At 33.2% G+C, this 23264-nt stretch overlaps 1 protein-coding gene across 3 annotated transcripts in view; it reads left to right on the top strand.

Moving 5' to 3' along the window:
• Nucleotides 1-23264, top strand: part of LOC141447734 (carbonic anhydrase 1-like) — a 48309-nt gene that overhangs the window by 14488 nt on the left and 10557 nt on the right. Inside the window, exons 2-9 of one of the 3 annotated variants that reach the window (XR_012454546.1) lie at nt 9963-10010; nt 10103-10267; nt 10882-11020; nt 13126-13231; nt 14570-14797; nt 15765-15889; nt 18185-18360; nt 19970-20092. Coding sequence is in view for 1 of the 3 variants with exons in the window: in XM_074115520.1 (XP_073971621.1) it covers nt 22834-23026 (193 nt within the window). In the remaining 2 variants the exon portion in view is untranslated. Of the gene's footprint in view, nt 1-9962; nt 10011-10102; nt 10268-10881; nt 11021-13125; nt 13232-14569; nt 14798-15764; nt 15890-18184; nt 20093-22554; nt 23027-23264 lie in introns of those variants that run through there. The other 2 variants (XR_012454545.1, XM_074115520.1) reach the window with 2 other exon arrangements.

Here is a 23264-nt window from a genome sequence, read left to right on the forward strand (position 1 = left end):
TCAGAAATAATCTTTAGAACACGTAAAACAGGCACTTTATACAGATAACTTCCTGTGTGTGTTTTACATATTATTTCCTGCCATAATTTGTGAAATATTTAATAAATCTCTGTTACTGTTTGTATCGGTAGCGTATCGGTTATTATTTTTGTGATGTAGAATGTGATGATATCTAAGTCTTAAAACTTAGTTCACAAAAAACGTGTATAGAATTGATGATGATTTGGTGTTTTACAGGTACTTATTGTACAATTTTCCATTTAGCTGGCAAATTCTAAAATAAATAACTTTTCACTCTGCGACGTCCTTGTAAGTTTTAATCCCTCTTTCTCCTGCATACTTAGTTCGCTACCTTGGGGTACACTCAGGGCCGGATTTTCCTATAGGCTAACTAGGCTTTAGCCTGGAGCCTCAAGATCCAAGAGGGGCCTACATTCAAATTGTTAGCAAAATTAAAATTACACTATTCTAAAAACAGTGAACACTAAAATACTGTTTGTATCACTGTAGTGATGTACGAGGGTCGTTTGAAAAGTCCGTGCAAAAATAAAAACTACTTAATTTTTTGGGGTAAACCTTTTTTATTTTTCAACATAGTCTTCTTTTAGGCTTATACACTTCGTCCAACGCTGCTCTAGTTTGTTGACCCCTTCCGAATAATAGGATTTGTCCAAGTCTGAAAAATAGCCATTCGTTTCTGCAATCACCTCCTCGTTTGAATAAAATCTTTTTCCCGCCAGCCATTTCTTCATATTGGGGGGCAAATAGTAGTCCGAGGGAGCCAAGTCTGGAGAATAGGGGGGATGCGAAACGAGTTGGAACCATATTTCCATTAATTTTGCGACCACAACTGCTGAGGTGTGAGCTGGTGCGTTGTCGTGATGGAAAAGGACTTTTTTGTGGGCCAATCGTGGGCGTTTTTCTTGCAGCTCGGTTTTCAAACGGTCCAATAACGATGAATAATATGCACCTGCAATAGTTTTACCCTTTTCCAGATAGTCGATGAGGATTATTCCTTGCGAATCCCAAAAGACAGTCGCCATAATCTTTCTGGCCGAAGGAACGGTCTTCGCCTTTTTTGGCGCAGATTCCCCCTTGGTAACCCATTGTTTAGATTGTTCTTTGGTCTCAGGAGTGTAGTGATGTATCCATGTTTCATCCACAGTGACGAAACGACGCTTAAAATCCTGCGGATTCTTCTGGAACAGCTGCAAACCGTCCTTGCAACACTTCACACGATTTCGTTTTTGGTCAAGCGTGAGCAATCGCGGCACCCATCTTGCGGATAGCTTTGTCATGTCCAAATGTTGATGCAAAATATTATGTACCCGTTCATTCGAGATGCCCACAGCACTAGCAATCTCACGCACCTTCACTCTTCTGTCATCCATCACCATATCATGAATTTTATCAATGATTTCTGGGAGTAGTAACCTCAACAGGGCGTCCAGAACGTTCAGCGTCACTTGTGCCCATATGGCCACTCCGAAAATTTTGAAACCACTTATAAACTGTTCTAATCGAAGGTGCAGAGTCACCATAATGTTTATCAAGCTTCTCTTTAGTCTCCTGAGGCGTTTTGCTTTTCATAAAGTAGTGTTTAATCAACACACGAAATTCTTTTTCGTCCATTTTTTGAAAATCACTCGACTTCCTCGATTCAAATGAATGCCAAACACAAAGAAATAGACCGATCTGACTGAAACTTGGTGTGTGTTCTTCCAAAAGATGCTACTAACTAAACATAACCTCGATACGCGCCAGTAGTGCTATCTCTCTGACTTTGCACGGACTTTTCAAACGACCCTCGTATTTTATTATCTCTCATGTAATTTACAAACTTAAAAATGGGAGGTGAAAGGGCCTCCATAAGTGGAATAGCCTAGGGCCTCTTTTCATCTAAATCCTGCCTTGGGTACACTGATGACGTTGCGACCATCTACAACAATAAAGTGACAGTTTCCAGCGAGAGTGTGTCTCCAATAAGGCAGCTTCATCTTTCCAGTTAATCCAGACAAGATAACTGTAATGTAAAAATTTCAGAATAATGTACGGCTCTGTGATTTATATATTGAAAAATATGTACTATGCATACTTTAGAGAAACAAAATTCCTTTTTAGGACTGCCCTGGAGTGAGGCCGGCACCTCTGAACTGCCATTTTACTTGATACTGTACAATTTTACACAGACGTTTCAATGTTTTAAGAATAAAATATTTATATATTTCTGGAATTTGGCGTTATGAAGAACGTTAGATTCTTGAGAATTGCAGAAAAAAAGAAAGTTGTGGGTGTTCGCTTCCGGATTTGGAAGGCTTCCCAGATGTCTATTTCCGTTTAAGAACTCTGCTTTCCGGCAGTTCGTCAAGATCGCATTCTTTCCTACTATATAGTAAAACAGGAAAATAAAGTAAATGCAAAGAACCAACAATCATTCTAAACATCTAAAATAGGCGACATATTGTTGTATAACTGATATTAGTATTTGTAGTAATAAACGAAAATTGCTCTATTATTCTCTTTAGAAAACAAAATAGTAAAATAATAGTAAAAACATTAGATTGGGCTAGAAATTTTATTACTAGTTTAATGTTATATAGTTCCATTCTTTCGAAGTAATGACATAATGCTTGTAAATGGTCTCATTGAGGTTTCTTTTATTTGCCAATATTGCCAACTTAATAGTTCAACTATATCGTAGATTTCTGTTGTGACATCAAACCTGTGCCTATCCGAAACTGTTTTCCAATAGTACAACTGCTTTTGTTTGTTCATATAACGCTTTAATAATTTTTTTTGTTTTTAAGCCGGGGGGTGGGGCTTGCTGTTTTTAGCTTTTCTGATCACATCCTTCAACTTTGATAGATGGATTGGGGAATATTCATCCTCCTACAAAAGGTTCCACGAATAGGTATTTTTTCCTTAAAAAAGAGGATTATATAGTAATTAAAATCCTCAAATCTGCTCCGTATTCGTAGTCCCCACCTTTGAATTTTCTTCTAACGAGTGACCAAAATGCTTTTAAATCTTTTGCATTTAAAAAAAAAAAAAAAAATTGTACTATCTTTACATAATATTCCTTCTTCGCAAAACATTAAAACTGTCCGGTAGGACAGTTGTATAAGGGTTGATCGTCAAAAACTGCACGAAAAAGCGTAACGTTGAAAAACACCCAACTTTGACAATTTTTTTCTATTTTTCTATAAAAGATAAAATTCCCAAATTTTCTTTAAATCTTACTCCAAACCCTCCTTTATAACTGTAATTTTTTTGCAACCACCCAGATCTAATAGGTTTCGAGAAAAATTTTGCCAAAAATGAGCAAAAACAGCTTTTTCAAAAAATGTTCTTGTTCTTGTTCTTCTTGTTGTTCTTGTTGTTACCTTTTTTGTAAACAACGTAGCGCCTAAACGCGTGAACCGATTTTCATGAATGAGGTGTCATTCGATTTGGAATTTTATGTAGATGTGCCTTTTGGGGGTCTCGGCGCTGTACATCGAATGGGAGAGGAGTTAGCCCCCTTTATGTAAGGCCCCCTCCAAAATTATTATTACTAATAACTCTGTAAATCTTGGCCCGATTTTGATAGAATTTGGTAGGATGATAGAGTTAGGGCTCCCCTACGTAACAATTAAGCGACGATCTGCTCTTACACTTGTTAAGGGGAAGTATAGCAATCGTTTCAAATTATCGACACGTGAACCGATTTTCATGAATGCAGTGTCATTCGAATCGAAATTTAGTACAGATTTACACTTTAAAAGTCTCGACGCTATGCCTCATAAGGAGGGAAGTTTGCCCCACCCAAATAAGGCCCTTTCTAAAACTATTATTACCAATATTTCTACAAAGCTTAGTCCGATTTTGATAAAATTTAGCACGAAGAAGTGATTAATAATCGTCTACGTGGCTGTGAGGTGCCATCATGCTCTTACACCTACTAAGAGGAAGTACTGCAATCGTTAAAATTATCAATGAGTGAACCGATTTACATCAATGAATTCGATTCAAAATCTTTGCCTTTTAGGGAGAAGTACTGTAATCGCAGTTTATTTTTCTTGCTCCTCTTAAAAGGAAGTACTGAAATCGCAGTTTAATTTTGCTATTTACGTACAAATACCTTCCTATTTTATTCAAAACGCTTTCTCAAAAAAATTGTTATTGAGGATGGTTTGGGGACCGCAACTATAATCATTCTTTAAAAAGATCTCTCCAGTGGTAGTAACTCCGACTTAACACTTTTTCAGGTTATAATGATAGAATAGCTTATTCCAAATTTTGAAAAAATCTGTAAAGAAGATATGTAACTTTTTAAAATAGACAAAAAGGATTTATTTCCGGAATGAAACACTTTCGAATGTTTGGCTCCATCAGTAATAGAGGAAGTGAAACTTCGCTAACATAAACAATGCCGCCAGTGTTGGTTGTAATGAAAGATTTATAAATCGATAACGAGAATGTCGTAGGAATGACAATCATATTGAACCAGTTCCGTTCATAAGTAATGAATATAGGTAACCCATTCATAAATGTTGTACAGGTAAATGATCTACTTACAAGTAGTATTTTATTATTTATTTTACAAAAAGAACATATCAGCTGCATGATTACGATGGTGGGCTGTTTATTAAGGAAATTCTAAAAGAAATGAAAAATTTTACTCCGTTAAGTAGTACTTCCGGTTGGCCGATTGCTGTTCCATTAACCAAAGGGAAGTAAAGAAACAATGGACTATGCAGATGGTAGGTATGTCAGTGCAGTTCTTTCTGCACGTTCAGAATGCACGTTCTCCAAGCCATGTGGGTTCCCTTTAAATCAGTCCATATTTTTATTTCCATGTCTTTAACTAAGCGGACAGAGCCTGGTCCTTGAGTGAAGACTAATGCTTACCGTGGATGTGAGACTGCGCGTCACAATAAAAATATCATTACCTTCCCAGTATGGGGGACCGTGATGGTTTTATTCAATTATTTGTTGTCCGCCTAATCCGCTGTACAAAGAATGCTGAATACGGCAGAGACTAGCTAAGACTACAAAGAGATACTACGGGGGAATAACACCTGCATAGAGATTCAAATTAATTTACTTGGTTGGTGTTAATGACCATCTAGGTCTGCTTTATTTAGCAACAGTTGTACCAACTGCTCAATGGAAATACAGATATTACCTTTCCATACTAATAAGAATAAATTTTGTGGTTTTTAACGATATCTTTTTTGCACAAACTATTTCTAGAAAATTACGTCACTTAAAGTACGGCAAGAGTAAGTCGTGTGAGTGTTCAACTCAGATGTGCTGGAGTCGGCTATCTATGCTCTAGTTTTGGAAAAACACATAAAAATTTATCTATTCATCTATTCAGACACTCTAAATATTGGGTATATAATAAATAGATCGATCTGTGCTAAATACTTCGTAAAATTGGGGGATTAATAAATTACAAATATTTACCTATCTATGGCAATGCCCTCTAAATAGCATGTAATGTTTTCTTTATTTGACTTTTAAATATATTATTGAATCCGGAAATGGAACTGTCACATATTTTCCTGCTATCGGTTAAATTAAGAACATTTTATTATAGAAAGTCAAACTCAGAATTTTGTAAAATATTTAATTATTACTTCAATTATCCAGATTGTAAAACTGTACATTATAGAGAAATGACACGTTGAGGAGACCCTAAATCTGTCATATGAATACCCTAAAATCTGTCGTCTGAATGCCCTGAAACTAATTTTCTAAGAAACGTTGTAGACAACTGTTGGAGGTTTTTGATCGTTACTCGTTGGAAATAGATCTCAGGGACTCCTCCTACACAAAAGATGAGGTAGTCTATTAACCCCTTAACGCGCACGCTCGAGTTAACTCGAAACTGGCCAAACTGTGCACACTCGAGATAATTCGAGCGGCGTTGTTCTTTATGCTGCTATAATTTTTCACACTCGAATATAATCGAGAATTGAAAATAACAATGTGAAAGCAAAGAAAAACAATCGTTTTATTGATATTTATCAAAAAAAACTGTGCATTAAAGGGGTTAATAAACTGCTTAGCAGCCTAGCTGGCTTAAGAAAGTGCTGCCCCTCGTTTCTCCAAGAATCGCCGCTGGCAAAGTACTGAAACTCCTCCAATGATTGCCCAAGACGCCTCCCACTCCGGCTGAAATTTAAGTAACAGCTATCAGTACACTGAAAACCAAACTTCAAAAACTATCCCTTGTTATGTCGTCTTTGACTACAATCATGTAAATGAAGAAAGAAACTTGGACTTGCAGAGAATTCGATATTTCTCGAACGGCAGTTAGTCAGAGAACATAAAAAGTCCTGTAGAAGTAGTGGTAGACAGAATGCAGAATGCAGTTGAAGTTCAATTTCAGTTAGTTGCAACGTCAATATTTGCAACATATTTACGGAAAATACAAACTCATGTTTGATTAGTTAATGGTGGTAAATAAATCGATAGATAATCTAGTTGTCGATTAGCGATGTCAACAATTTTACAACTTTTAAGTGTACTTAAAAAAACAAATTTACTCCATAATTGTGGTATTCTCTTACTCTTGATGAGATAATCTGGGAGGTCGGTTGGGTAAGAAGAAGCAATTACAAATTGGTCTGTATTTGACTGATATATGCAACTCAAAAATTGTAAAACGCCCTAAGTTCAAATTTGATATTGATTAGGTGCCACTATAATGACCACAATCTTGAATCCGAAATCGCTAGTTTATTAAATCGATTTTTTACTTTTACAATTAGATCAATAACTTTTTTCGCAACATTTTTTCCAGTAAATAAGTTTTTTTAAAGATGCCGTTTTTAGAGGGATAGTGGCGTTATACTTCCCTCTAAAGTTTCATTTAAGTATAATGTACGTCCTGATTATCTTTATTATATAGTACTAGTAGGTATTCCATATGTACATAAGTAAAATTTCCAAATCTGAAGAAAAACGGTTCAGCGAAAATACTATTTTGCTGAATAAATTTTATGATTTTTCTGTAGTTCTTTCTTTCGCCTAAATTGTTTCAAGCAATTTGTATTTGCTTCAATTTCGGTTGTAAAAATTTATCGTGAGATTTTATTGGTTATAAATATACTATCTATAAACAATCGCAGTTAGGTTATAAACATTAATATCGGTGAAGGACGTCGTATGTTTGAAACGTTAACCACAAAAAAAAACGATTTGGTTAGAACCACTATTAGTGGTTTATTCTGGGATGAATCTGTTAAAAAAGAGTCCGCAGGTTATTCTCACTTGTGTGTGAAGGTTATATAGTTTTATTCAAATTATTTTATCTAAACTTCTGTAAATACTGCTTCACCATTATTTTAAATTAAAGAAATCTTGCAAATTTTATAATTCAGTTTGGGACAAAATCCATAAAATGGAAGTACTACTACCAGTATTAAATCGATTTTTCTGTATTTTGTGATTTTCATGAATTTGTTTATGAAATGAAACTCTTATTACCACACATCCATACGTGGTTCTATAGCTTTTATTTGAAAGATATTCATGGGAAGATTAGTTAAGAGGGAGAGGATTGATTAGGCATCCCTCTAAAATGTCATTTTAAAGGTAAGAACTAATCACTTTACAGAAAGTTTTTTTTTTTCATGAAAAGTTTCATTTAAAAGAGAAATTGAGTTCTACAAATAGCGTTTTCCTCAAAAGTACTTTAATAAGGAAGTGATAATCTTGTAAGTGTTTCACACAAATAGAAATAATAATTATTAATAATTAAAAGCTAAGCGTAGAGGAGTTATTGAGTGACAAGTAGCTTTATAAGGTACGATAGATATTTTAAAGCTAGTTAAAAATATATCTACGATTAACGCGCTTGGTGAAAAGTAAGCAGTATGGTGTGCATGTAACAATTGTAATTATCGTATACATATATTTCACTTTTATCGACTTGTTAGTTTACAGTATTATTATCCGTAATTAAGTTTTTATCTTCCTATGAGGTTTCACTTCGGGAATTCTCTACAACATTGTGTAGATAGATGACCTCGTTTGTCATCCTACGTAAGGCGTATTTGCTAAGGGTGACCGTGATACTTTAGTAAACTGCAAGATGTTGAAGGGTCAAAACTCTCTGAAGGATTACTTTACGGTAGTCAGTGTTAGAATTCAACTAATCCCATACCGAAGAAAACTTATACTGATCACTCTGCCCCCACCATCTTGACGATAAGCTCTTCAGCCCAATGTAGGGTAACACTTCCCTTCCCCACCTTGTAGTGTTGCCTGAGAACATAGTTTCCATTACCGAGATGAAAGAAACTCCTAGGAAGAGAACACATCTATGGGCCAGCAGCAAAATTTAAACCCGGGATCTTCGCTTTGGAATTTTTAGTATACTCTAACCCCTAAGCTAATCCCTTCTCTGTAGACCAATTTTGTAGCGCATCTTTTTTAGTAATTGATTCTTTTATCCGAAAAAGGAGGGAACTATCTTGCGATAATTGCCATTTTCAGAATTTTTGTTTTTTACCCAAGCTTTCCATTGGCCACACTGACCTGTTCACAAAACAAAACATTTTAAAACCTACCACACTATTCCAAAACACTCTTGGAGAGGGACTCGCCAACATCTGATTTTGGTAGTGTAAAACAAAAGTAAGCATAAGTTAAATGATTTTCATTACATTTTTTATCAAATCAACGTAAACTATTATCAATGTTTCTGTGAAACATATGTTCCACAGTGCCTAATATGACTCAAAGTCGAAAGACTAAAATGGGCAATAACCTTTTTACCTTTTATACCAGTTTTCTCAATTTTACGACTGGAAATACAGTTCATATGAAAGAAACTTATTACACTCCTAGTACTTTACTCTTATTAATCATCCAGTTATCTATTACGTAGAACATTTCAAAGCCTTCAGGGTCATCTTTTACTTTAAGCCATCATTGAACATCGCTAATATGGTCTATCTTTTCGTTTATTGCTGGTTTGGAAGTATTATTATGTTTATTTCTATTTTCAAAACTTTTTTTTTATATTCTTTATGAAAACCTTTAAAGATCATAATAAGTCTCTCAAAAGATGCTGGTTAGTTGAACTGTGCTTTTAGAGTCGCCTTTTGGCACCAGTAAGAAATACAATACTCATTTTAATCTCACACACAAAAAAAAAACTATGTATTTTATTCATTAGTTTAGATAAAAAGTTTATTTATAAAGATTAATTGTAATAAAAGACCCATTGTAATTTAATTAGATTGATCAATCAATACAGAGAATAAAAAAAAAATTATTAGGAAACAAAGATTGACGCAATATCAGTTGAGGATTATTTCATAGAGTATTGAAAAGACAAAAATGTGTACATATTAGTAATTGTCATTAAAGATTTTCTATTCATGTAAGTCTGCCAGTAATGATGGTAGATGATTTCAGAACAAGACGGGCAGTGCGTGATTAGGGAAGAAAAGCGGGCAATTATTGCCTGTTGTTCCAGCGCCCTCTGTAGGGAATACCGGAGCATTAATTAAACATCCAACCAGAGGAAGCTGGATGATACAAAGTATCTCAAACTTAAATACAAAATCATATTCTTTAACATATCGTGTAACTAAAGCCGCGATTATTGTGCCGATCTTTTATTTATTTATATTTTTTAAATCTTTTACATTAATATTAATACTTGTGGTTCACTTTTAGCTTTAAAAATGGCTTTCACACGATTTAGCATGCTTTGCACCAATCGCGCAACTTATCTCCGGCGTTATCTTATGCCAATCTAGCTTGATTCTCGTTTTCTTGAGCACTCTTCTCTTACGAATTAAACAAACCATATTCATTAACAAATTGTTCAATAATTGCTATTTCTCCTATTTATAGTACCTATATTATAGTATTTTGTTTATTCTAGATAAAATAAAGAATGTGTGATTAAAATATTTAAATGAATATGTCTATTTTACTATTTATTTTCCTTGCAGGAACTTCAGTTGACTGTGATTTCAGTTATGAAGGCAACGAAGAACTTAGTAAGTCTTATATTAATTAATTCTAAAACTTGTAAGTGTTATTAATAACAAAGCAATTTAGAGTAAAAACTTACATGTGTGTCAACTTGCAGCACCAGAGAATTGGAGCTCTGAATATAAACAGTGTGATGGGAAATTACAATCGCCCATCGATATTGATGAAAAAGCGGTGACCAGAGTATCACTTCCGCCATTGAAATTCAACGGAGCCTGGGATCTTCCTTGGTCCGCAACTCTTAAGAATAATGGACATACTGGTAACTATAAATAGCCAAATATTGCGATTGAGTTAACTTCTCTTTTTTTAAAAATTTAATTTTTACTGGAGATATTTCTTTTACGGTTGTCTTAATCCCTTCCAAAAATCTTGCTATTCTATTTGCATAGCTTCTCCCCACGTACTTATTAAGATTTTGGTCAACATTGATAATCAGGAATGTGTGATGGTAGTCGTAGTGTGATGCTGTGGATGAGGTAAATGAATAATCTTGGTAAAAGCTACGATAAGTAGAAGTAGAATAAAGGTAGTTAAATGAGTAATCGTCACGAGCGGATAATCTAGATTTTGTTAAATCTAGTTTAGTTACTATTTTAAGCGATTAATGTCTAAATTAACTCTAACCTAACTACCGAAAGATGATTTTGCAATGCTTAAAAACTAAAGAAAAAAATGAATATAGGTTGTTGGAAAACACCAGGCTTAAGTTAATAGATTTGTTTTGGTTTTTTTTTATATAAACTTAATGGAAATTAAAATAAATTCTGGTATTCCAAATTTCAAGGATAATCTTCGAGCTGAAGATGGTAATTGTGATGATTTAGAGGTTTGGGTTTTAGCATCTAACGACTTAATTTTACATTTTCTTTTCAGTTGAGCTGAGATTGAACAGTACACGGCCGGTACTGCTGACCGGTGGACCGTTAGACGATGTCTACAAGTTCGAGCAGTTACATTTCCATTGGGGAAGAAATAACTCAGTAGGTAGCGAGGGGCAAATCAATCACAAAAGGTAATTTAAAATTGTAACTATTTTTGTTGTTAAAATGTTATTTATTTTTTTTTTAATGATTTAGGGCGCGTCAGCATCTTAGGTTATTGGCGCCCGGAGTTTTTTTCAGTGCACTGCCGGCCTCCGGACAGTGTTCTCTCGTTACAGACAACACTGTCCATCACCGGACAGTGAGCTGTAAGAAGCTCCTAGGAAGAGAAAATCTAAGAGTCAGCTGCTGGATTCGAACCCGGGACCTCCGCGTGGGAGTCCAGTATGCTAACCTCATAGCTAATCCCTTCCCTGTTAAAATGTTATTAAATTAAATATTAAATACACTAAGAGTTTTGTACATAGTGATGCATATTATAAAATGGAGTTCCATTCTTCTTAATACATTCTTGATTTCAGTCTGCAAAGTAGGTTAGTCAAGGTTGTGAGTTGTGGATAGCATTGTATGCATGGTGAGGAAGAAGTTGTCTGTTAGTCATGTGAGTGTGAATGGCATTGAATGTCGAGTTCCTCTGTTTATTTGTGTGTCCCTAGTAAACCATGGAGGCGTTCGGTGCAATTAGTAGTCGTATTTTATTTTGAAAAATCTGTAGCCTTTTCGTTTGGTGTAGCTAGCTGTAATCCAGACTGGACAGGCTGGATGCTAAAAGAGGTCTAGGAAGGAGTGTCTTATTCAGCAGTACAGTGCAGGTGTATTACTGCTAATTAATGGGTATATCTGTTTCAGTCGATTGCGCCAAGATAGCGCACTCCTTGAGTCTTTTTTTTTCCGGAACCTCCGAAAAAAAAAAAAATGGTTTCTTATGTTTTAGAAGGATTCAGCTTTAGCTTAATCCTTAGAACCAGTTTGATACTACGTCTTCAGATGTTTGTATCGTATTGGTTAATGACTTTGTTGGAGGTTGCTATTATTGCATCGTCCGCGTTCGTAGCAAAAGTCGTTGAAGAAAGCTCTGGGATGTCTGAGCAATATATCGTCGCCTAAGAAGTGATACCTCGTAACTAAAATTTCAACGAAAATTACATTTTTATATATAAATGTTGAAAAAAGAAATAAATGTTGAAAAAAAATTTCTTTTCAATCATGCACTTTCAAGACGACAGTCACACTAATAGTTAATATTGAAAGAAGAATTGCTGTATGCCTTAAAATGAATTTTATATCCTGTTTTTTTCCTTCTCCTGTAAAGTTGATATTTTCTAGTTACGAGGTATCACTTCTTAGGCGACGATATGTAGATTAAAGAATAGAGGGGGTTCATGATTGCCACTTGGGTGAGAATCTGTCGCTTAGTATGTGTTGTACGCAGTGGTGATTAAGTCTTGATTCTGTAATATGAATAAGATTTCTAAGTTTGTAAAGTAGTCCAGAGTGCCAAACAATGTCGAAGGCTGAAGCTACTTAAAAAAAATAAAGCTGCTGTGAACTTTTTGTACTTGAAGTAGGTTTAAATTGGTTTACTGTCGAGTGTTTTTGTCTAAGTCCGAATTGGTGTGGTGTTAAGTTGTGTTTGATTCTGTTAAGTTTAGACTAAGAGTTTTTGAGAGACTCTGATTTCCCGACAGTTGTTGGGATCTCTTTTCAGCTTTCCAACTTTATGGTATACGATTATTATTGCATTTTTCTAGCTTTTGGGGGGAGATATCCCCAACGGAGCTATGCCTTGAAAAAAATCCCCTTAGGAAAACAATTATTTTGCTGGTAGGTTTTTTTTAGTAGGGTGTTCAGGATTTGGTCGTCTCCTGTAAACTATTTTTTGGGGAGTGATTTTATTATAGAAGAGATTTCAGGAGTAGTAAATGAAACTGTTTGTGCTGCAGAGGAGTAATGTCGAAGCGATCCGTCGTTGTTGTGGAATTTGTTTTCTAATTGTGTTGCTGTCAAGTAGCGTTTTTCTTGATCACAAGATGGCCAGTCTATTGCCAGCTTTTAATGGGAACGTTCTTTGAGCAAACGTTTCGTTCCTTTCCCGTGATTGGAGTCGCTTGGAATCAATCCTTCTTAGTTCTACAATCAGGTGATTGTGTGGTTGTCAAGTTCCCATCTAATTTGTCACGGTTGTTGGTAAAAATGACTTTAAATTGTTAAATTCTTTATTTCTCTGTTGTAACAGTTACTCAATGGAACTACATCAAGTATATTTCAAAAGGAGTTATGGTACATTTCAAGAAGCATTGAAGCACAAAGATGGACTATTAGTGTTGGCAGTATTCTTTAAGGTATGAAAATTGATCGATTTTAGAAATACATAATATAGATTATAGTATTGTAGCATTTTCATTTTCTCTAATCAATTTTTTTTTATTAATAAAATAAGAATTACTTTTTTCTTGATTTTTTTTAGACTATCTTACGCATTTTTTGAATAAGATTCATTGAAAGATTCATAAAGAATGAATTCATTCATTCAAAAAAAGATTCATTGAAGAAGGTTGGCAGCCTCGAAATATTTATTTATCTTACTCTTCAATTGTAAAATGAAAGCCTGTAGATTTTCTACTTTCGAGATTTCACGGGAAACATCTGTTTTAAGGGGCCCCTAATTAGGAAAAAGTGGTTTTACAAATAGGCCTGGGTGTGTATAAAGGAATAATTAAAAAGTAAAATGAATCGTTCATAATTTCCGACGGGGCTTAGCGTCAACTACCAAATTGGATACCGTCGTGGGTGGTAGGCGGAAGCTCATATTTTACCAATGGTAAAGATGAAATGTTCCTTTTTAATTCTGTAATATGAATAATACAGTTTGATGCGTTAGTGTTTCTAAGATTTACGTTCAGGTAGACGTTTTACCGGCTAAATCAAAATTAGTGACTCGAATTGGGGATCACCTACTTACTAGTTTGACCTTATAATCACTCCACGAAACCCGCCCTTCAAGTGCGGGTGTATGTATCCTACCGTAACATGAAATTGAAAAATCACAGGTATTTGAAATTTGATATTTTGTTTAGTAACCATTAGAGGATGGCCATAATAAGGTTTTGGTCAGAATCGTTCTACCGGAATTATTACATTTCTGTGTAGTTTTTCCAGTTTTTAAAAGTACAAAAATGTAAATCTATGCTGTTTTTCGAAACATTTTTCCCCGGGAAATTTGATTGGTAGGTTTTTTCTGGGAGATACCTTTAATGTGCCAGCTGCAAGTATCTAGAGTGATCCCATTAAATCCCACATATAACAAAGCTCCACTGTGAAAGTTTCAGGAACCTTGCCTCGTCTCTTCTATGGTTATGATATGACCATGCAGAATTTGTTCTTCCTAACCCTTACTAGCCAGATTCTAAATTAAAGCAAAGTAATGCCTAGGATTTTGGGCGAGTTTTACGTCCATCTAGCAAATTCAAAGGGCGACTAGAAAACATCTTTGCTATTAAATTCTCAACAGTCATTAAAAAAAATCCAAGGACTAGACTAGTACCGCAATACATCTTAGCTTTGCGATCCTACCTATAACTGCTCGGCTACCGTAGCGCCTAACTGAAACTACCTTAACTTTTAGTTTCAATTATCCGATCCGTGCTGATTATTACTAATATATAATTAAAATTTTTCAGGTTGTACCTTCAGAAAACAGTGCCTATCAATATTTAGTGGATGGAGTGAAGCGCGTTAAAACTATGTCAGAGAGCACCACGCTGTCTTATATGGTACCTTTAAAACATCTGTTACCAAACAATAGGGTACAATATTTTGTTTACAACGGCTCATTGACTACACCGCCCTGTTCGGAAGTGGTTACATGGATTGATTTTAAAAAACCTGTAGGGATATCTGAAGAACAGGTTAGTGTTTTGTTTTTTTTTCCTCAAAATGTTTTAAAGTTATAAAGAGATATTTTTTTTTTTTTTGTTCATTCGAAAACTGAGCACAGGCAGCTGGGACTCGAATCTGCTGTGACCAGCTTGTTCTTAATCTAAAAGTAGTGTTTCTTAACCTGGGGTTGGTCAGCTAATTTTCGGGACCATAGAATAATTTTGATGTGTTGAGAGGCTTTATAAACACATAGTTTCAACACAGTTCTTTCTTGATTTTACTTACATGATCAAAAATAATCTGATACTAATACATGATTTTCTTTTACTTGAGTTCACGTAATTAAATTTTCTTGCAAATTAACAATTTTTAATTAAAAAAGGTACTTCAATTTGTATTATTGCCAGTTTCTGTCATCATTTTTGTATTTGAATTCGTGCGAGCTTTCGACATAGGCACTAGGTCATCTTTAGATCTTATCCTTATGATAAGTAATAAGTAAGTTATAAATAAGTAATAAAGATAAGACAGGAAGACGCCCTAATCCATAGATTTGTTTTTGTGTAACCTTGTACTGTTTTCTAAATGCACTATTGAACAGATTTAAGAATGTTGTTAAAATTCTTTAATACAAAATACTAATATATTTTCTGTGGGAACTTAATTCTAAAAATTGATCTTAATTGAATATTTCTTCTTGCTAACAGTAAGAGAAAGGAAAATTCTCTTTTCTCTTCTCTCAGGAAGTTATCATCTGAACCAAGGGCGTCTCTCCTCAATTTTTCTTCCCTACTTCTTAATTCGTGCCTGTGATCTCTTGCTTTTGATATAAATTCTCTCATTACATTCTCGGCCTGACCGCAAAGCTGCCTAACTCCTACGATCTCAATGCCTCTTCAAAGAAAAATGATGTTGATTCTTTCAAATCAGATTTTATTGTTGTTTTTGTTTCAATTATAACAAAACTGAAAGATTTTTGTTATTTTCTTTTTATAGCTTCAACAGTTCCACTGCATATACGGAGCACATGGACCTTTAACATTCAATATTAGACCAATTCAAGCAACAAATGGACGTACAGTGTTGTTTAATGTTAAAAATCATGCAGTAGAGCGTGCTAGGTGCTCACTTTTAGCATTTAATATTATTTTAATATGGCTTTACGGATGTAGCTTTTAAAATTTGATGATTTTGAAAGAAAAACAAAATTATTTATTTCATTTTTTTTATTTATGATTATTTTAGATAGGTACAAAAGTAAGCTTTAATTATTTTACTGAGATAAAACCATGTAAATATAGTGTTAGACTTAATATTATAGCTAAGATTTCTTTTTAATTTTAATATACGGCATGCTTCTTACTAGATTTGTTCCAACAAGCACGTTTTTTCAAATGGACGTCAATTGATTTGTGTTTTTCGCTTGCACGATCGCTGATATTTTTTATTATTATAAATTTTTTATTTTGCTAAACTTTTTCACTATTTTTGTGTAATTCAAAAAATAATTACCATTTCTGTAGTAAACTTTCTGCAGCTTATTGACGAGGCTATTTGCATAAATCCGCTCTGTGCTTTAAACTGTTTTAATTGACCAAACTAGATTATATATTTTTCAAATAATTACTAATTCAAAGATAATCATAAACACGCTTTTTACAGACTTACTTATCCTTTATTATAATTAACCTTGTTTCTAAATCAATGTTTATAATGTCTTTCTAAATAGACTTCATAGATTTAGTAAATAATTTTAACAAATTTTTGACATCTATCGTTGTTTCCTATTAATTGTACAGTTAATTTGCGCACAGCATCTCCTTCTACACCTTTGCTTAATTTTCATATGTGAAAAATGCCCTTTGTAAGAAACCTAACTGAACGTTAGGTGGTTAAGATTATCTTATTAAAGGTGGCCCTCCAAATTAAAGATTTTTTTTTTTTTTTAATAATTCAAAAAGTTTATTAAAATTGGATTTTATAAAACAAAACAAATTACTTCTTATACTCAAAATACATCTCGTCATGTTGCTTCAAATCTACCCAATGGTTCTCAAAAGAAATTTACAGACGCTTCATTCGACCCTTGTAATAACATCTGTGTGCTTTGAACAAAATTATAAAGTAGATCGAAAAAAAATATGTGTATTTATCTCTTTCTTTGATCAAAAAAAAAAAAAACTCTCAAATTTTTAATGGCTGATGTACCTTACAATATTGTCATTATTATTATTATTTTAATTATTTTGTACTAAATTTACAAAATCTTGAATATCACAGCAGTTAACACATGACCCTATCATTGCACTCAAATAAGTATAATACTATCAATTGTAAAAATCTGTATAGGCTATGTTTGATATTATTTATTTATATTTATTTATATATTTATTATTTACAAATATTTATTGGCAAAAAATAAGTTTAATTAGAACCCTCGATGTTACTATTCCTTATATATTATTTAGTAGAAAATTATTCATAACCAGCTGCAGCGGTATTCTGCGGTATAGGTCAATAAATTATTCAATTTGGTAGGAAATAACTTAGTGGTTAGGAACAATTTGATCGTCAAATTAGGGGAGGAGAGTTTAATGCCGGATGGAGAAACATCTCGATTCTCCCAGGTTCTTGTACTCTCTACAGCATAGTAATACGACGTGGCACTTGACCTATGTCTGCTTTTAGCTCTTTTGTAGTAAACAAGTCCTAGCGTTCTCATACTCTGCTGGATTTCGTACAAAAAAAAAAATGAAATGTGTTAACAGATACAAAACAAAAAGTGAGAAACAATACTTGCTTAATAAACTAATATCTGATCTTTGAAATAAATAAATCTTTAGTTTTAATCTGCAAATATCTCTGTTATTAACGCAAGTGTATTAGGAATTTAAAAGAAATATATCGCTTTTTAAAATAAAGTCATTTTTCTTTCAAAACAAAATTGTGCGCTAATTTTGAACTAGAGTGGCATTGTTTATTTGGAAAAATTTGACTTTCAATGAACTTGTAAAACGTCTCCATTTAGACCCAGATTATTGCTTGACCGAGAATCAATTGCGAAACGAAGAAGCTATGTGTCCTCAAGACGCTTAAAGTAGTGTGTTGTTGGAACGGATCTAATAATTGGTTAGAACAAAATTTCGTTCAATTAGAATCTGAAACTAGAATGAAAAGAATTTTTTTTATGAAACTAGGCCAGAAATTATATAAATAGGGTCTAAAGAGAAAAGACGAATGTTTTTAAATTCCACATTTTGGATCTGTTGTACGTTGACTTTAACTTATAACATAAATTTAGTCAGTCACCTTTATAATGCAACGGTTTAAATACTAGGTTCGAAATTTTCTATATTAATCCAAAAACCAGAGAATATTTTGTGAATATATCAATTTTGTTTGTGTTTTTTGTTTAGGCCCAAGCTACCCATGTCAATCAAACCTGAAAACCTAGACTTTGAAATCCTAGACCTTGAAAGTATAACTTCCGTCACTTCAGATTCATCATCACAAAGTGGTTATTAATTACTATAAAATGGAAATGTGAATCAAAATGAGTATTTATTCTAATTGGAAATAATAAGTGAGCGTTGTGAGTACCTACTTATTCAAAAATTTGATGAACTTCTTTATCTATTTATTTACAAATAATTTAAAAAGTTTATTTGGCCGCATTAAGAAATATTGATTCAATTCTGTGCAGTTTTCTTTTTATACTCAAAAATTTTGTTTCTATTCACTTCATTAAGCTTCCCGAAACAAGGCCAACATTTTCTGTATCATGGATTCGATTTATGAGCCAATAATTCTATTTCCAGGAACTATCTTCTTCTTTCCAAGTTATCACCCTGAGGACAGCTCCTTACCTCAAGTAACCATTGTACCCTTACCGGACATCATCTTCACCCAAGCCTTGTGCTCTCATTATCTTGTTACTCAGTAACCTGTGCTACTCAGTAGACTCCTGGGATTTCCTCACCTCTGTTTACCAGGTGTTGACAAATAATTGCTCCTATATGATGGCGAGTATCACAACATCAGTCTGCCATCTATTCTTTCAAGAAGTCTTTTTCAATTCCCTGAGAAAACCTGTCAAGAGTTTTTTCAGGCACCTCCAATAAAAAAAAAAAAAAACATTTCAATAGCATTTAGGGCATTGCTTAACTTTTCTGACGAGAGTCCGAGCTTCCAAACCATGCCGGAGCACACTTCTCCTAAGGAGATTTACATTATGAGTGCAGCATCCGCACACGTCACGTCCCTTTCTTTTCCTACCTTTTTTTTTGTTTTGTTTTTTGACATCAGCGGAGTAGGTTTATCTTTTTCTAAAAACGGCCCTAGTTTCGTGACCGAGCAGTATCCCTTTGTTGATTTTTTTTTTAATTAAACCATCTCATTAAAGAAGTCCGGAACTTATCAATAATTTTGAAATTGTGCCATATTTTCTAGAGGTATATTTTGTGATTATGTATTGAAACGAACATTCTTAAAATATAAGTATGTACTCCTCTTGTGTGGACGTAAACTGTAGTTCATATTATTATTTGTAGCATTTAATCTAAGTAACGATTCATTTTTTTCTCTATGTTAATTGTATTTTTATAATTATTTAAATTTTTGTTTGCAAGCCATCAGAAATTAATATCGTATAAGTAGTATATTTTAGCATTTAAAACTATGGTTGTATTGCGAACCTTTTTGGATGAGGAATGTGAACACTTATTTGAATATTATAATTGAGATTTGAATTTCAGTGTCTATAATGTTTATATTCTTCGTCGAATGCATCAACTTATATTAATCATAAGTAATTGTTAATAGTTATTTAAATAATGACTATTTTTTTCTTTAATTTTATTAGATTCATTAGTTTTCTTAAATTAAAAAAATACATCTTTCATAGGAATACAAAAAGAGGGAAGGTTGCAAGATTATAACCTTTTCATGTGAGAAGGGTGATTATTATTTTTGATGTTATCTCACATTGATCATTTAGAAAATTTATCCATTAATTCAAAGTTTCTTTCTTCGTTTTTTAGTTGCTATTATTTTTCTTTAATGTCTATGAAAGTTTTATGAAAGTTGCCGAACTTTTCCCAATCAAAATATTTGATGTTTTTTCTCTAATTTGGAACTAAGACCACCGCTAGTGTATAATTTGTTGGTAATTTTAAGTTTCTAAAAAACAAAAAATTTTTTAGATGTAAGAAGACTTAAGAAAATATTATTTAAGAATTAATAAAAAGCTATGTGATAAGACAAATTTTTGAAGTATCAGCTCCCATTACTAAGGGAATAGTTATGTGAAATTGGGAGAAATAAAGGTAAGAAAGTTGAGATCCTAAATTATAATTTATTTTTTAATTTTTCTTGTGCTAATTAATATACTGTTTCAATACTGTTTAAGGTTTTAGAAAACAGAAATATATTTTAATTTTACAAAAAGAAAAAGAAAATTAAAATTTTCAATACATTTTATTTTTAAAAAAGTTACCAACTTTTCTTCTTTTTACCTATTTAAGGCATTTTCTGCATCGAGTTTTCCTCAGAAACATCAGTTTTTTAGTGGACTCATTGACCAAAAAAAGTCTCTTGTATGAATATATCATGATTTACGCTTGTGGCAGAATACCCAATAACCGTCATTTAACCTGAACTAATATAGTCCCCATTATGCACAGTCATGTGGTATAACTGCCTCCTTTATGCTGCAAAGCTTTTGACTCCCTAAAATATTTTGACGAAATAAGTAAACCTTGCTATTTATCGTCTTTTATAACTACCTATATTTCCGCAAACAAATGCATCTTTGTTAAAAATAATCGTCTTGAATTACGCGTTCTACGAATATACACGGTCTTTAGTTGAAAACAGTAAACTAAACGAATTCTTTGATAGAATTTCCTGCTTTTATAACTTAGAAAATTTAGTATACATTTTCAAAAAACAGTTTCTCAAGTACTGGAAAATTCCTTTATATCTGACAAGAAATATTTTATTTAGATTTTGCAGATAGTTCGTAACGAGAAATCTTTCCAATATGTTCTCGCAATATACATAAGATTATATGGCCCCTATACTGGGTAAACGCCATTTACTACTAGGTTTACAAAGAGATCCAGATGTCGAGAGGTGCTCTCTGTGTAACTCAAATGTTCGAGAGGACTTATACCACTTTTTGGGCGAGTGTTCTCTTCTGTCGGAACTCAGGTAGTAGCCCGTAATGGGAACTACTAAAAAATGATGTTGCGTGGCAGTGGGGTTCGGATCAAGAGAAGGCCCTGAATGAGATAAAAAACATGTTGACCAGTCAGCCAGTCCTGCAGTATTACCAAAGGAAAAAACCTTGTAGACTAACAGTTGATGCTTCCAGAGATACAGTCGCTGCGGTGCTGTTACAAGACAATTTGCCCGTTATATACGCCTCTAAATCAATGACGGAAACGCAACAAAATTATGCCTAGATAGAGAAAGAGATGCTTGCCATCGTCTTTGCCTGCCACAGATTTCACCAATACATATACGGAAAATCAGAAGTAGTGGTTGAATCAGACCACAAACCTCTAGAAACAATCTTTAGGAAACCATTGATAAAGTGCCCGTTGAGATTGCAAAGGATGAGAATAGCCTTACAGCAGTATGATATACAAGTGATATATGTATACACCAGGAAGAGACCTACTACTAGCAGATGCCTTGAGTAGAACGAGAGCGAAAGAAGACAACGTCTTTGATAAATGGATAGAGAACAGTTTGTTGGCTCAAGTGAATCTAATTAACAACTTCATACCAATATCAGACAAAAGGTGGCACCAAATAAGAGAGGAGACAAGCAAAGATCCATGTTTGATGGAATTAAAAAGGCTCATAGGAAACTGGCCAGAAGAAAAAACTGAGCTCAATGATAAAATGCAGCCATACTGGGATCTAAAAGAGGATATAACAGAAGTAAAGGGAATTTTGCTAAAAAATAATAAAATCATAATTCCGGAAAGCCTCAGGAAGGATACATTTCAAAAAATACATTACAGCCATTTGGGAATAGAAAAGTGTAAATTCAGGGCACGAGAATGTGTGTTTTGGTTGAACATAAATCATACTGTATTTTGGCAAGGGTTTTCTTAATATAGGGGAAATTTTAAATTATTTAAATGACAAGGTTTCATGCCGCCTCTTGATTTCTTACGCCCGCCATGCCTGGAAAATAAGGTTTGAATGGATTTCAGACATCTCTTAGTATTTTTTATTCTTTAATTTAATTTGGTTTTGTTTTTATGTTTTGCTCTATAAATTTATTTAATGGATTTTCGCATATATGGTAATTTGTCTTGGTGTGTTTATATTTAGGGTTCTTTTTATTTATTTATTCAGTATTTTTCCTTTTTCTTAATCTTCTATTTTTATTTTGTTTTATTTTAAGTGATATTATACTCGTATTTTGTTATTTTGGAATGTAATCAACGTAGTAAACTCTGGCAGACAGCTTTTAATACTTGTTCTCCTTTTTCAGTTTTGTTTTTTCGTTAAGTTTTACTTCTTTGTTAATTTATTGTTTGTACATTTAAAAAAATAAAGTATCATTATTATTATTACTAGGTAAGGATCGTTCTGAGAAGTTTTATTGATGTAAAATTGAATATTAATGCCTACGTAGATAAAATTACCATGCTAGACTAAAACTTTTTACTAAGAAAGTATCAAAAAAAAAAAATCGAAACATTACATTTTTTTAATCAGCACTAAAAGAAATAATAAAAATTCATATGGATAAGTCCAGATGTTTTTAACTATAACAAATAAATTAATTGCAGATCGATAATTTATTCATAACAACAGTTTAAGTTTTACACAATGCAAAATCCATAGTTCATTTTTAAACTCAATTAGTATACAAATTTTCTAAACCAAAAACCTAATTTATTTAGAAAAAACTAAAATGATATAACGAAAATACGAAACAAAACAAAACCAAATTAATGTGAAACAGTCTGTTTATTCATTATTAAGATAGACCTTTCTTTTCTTTTTATTCTAAAACAAAAACTTTCTTTAAAAAGTTTAAAATATGGGCCCCAAAAAGAATGCACTAAGTAGTAAGAAGAAGAAAGACACCATAGGTGAAGAAGAGGAAAATGGCGGGTCTCATTCAGATGAGGCAGAAGTCAGTGATGATACAGACGACGATCAAAAGGAAAAGAAGGGCAAGAAGAAGAAAAAGAAGAAGAAGCAGATGAAGGTTGAGGAGAAACCTGCGCCAGGTAAATTTTGTTCAATAAGGTAACTCTCTGAAGACGAAAATTTTCTTAACTATAAACTTCAATTTAATCCTAAAATTTTATTCAATTTATGAGAACCTCAAAATAAAACATAGGATCACAGATTTGACTTAATATCAGTAACGTGGGGGTGCTCATTTTATCTGGGTAGGCTATAACCAGGGTGAATATTCAATTTTTTATCTATAAGACTCGTCTAACGAGCGTTTTAATATATAGA

This window comes from Rhodnius prolixus, unplaced genomic scaffold, assembly GCF_049639745.1.
Source record: "Rhodnius prolixus isolate KJV_2025 unplaced genomic scaffold, Rpr scaffold_13, whole genome shotgun sequence".
Taxonomy (NCBI): Eukaryota; Metazoa; Arthropoda; class Insecta; order Hemiptera; family Reduviidae; genus Rhodnius; species Rhodnius prolixus.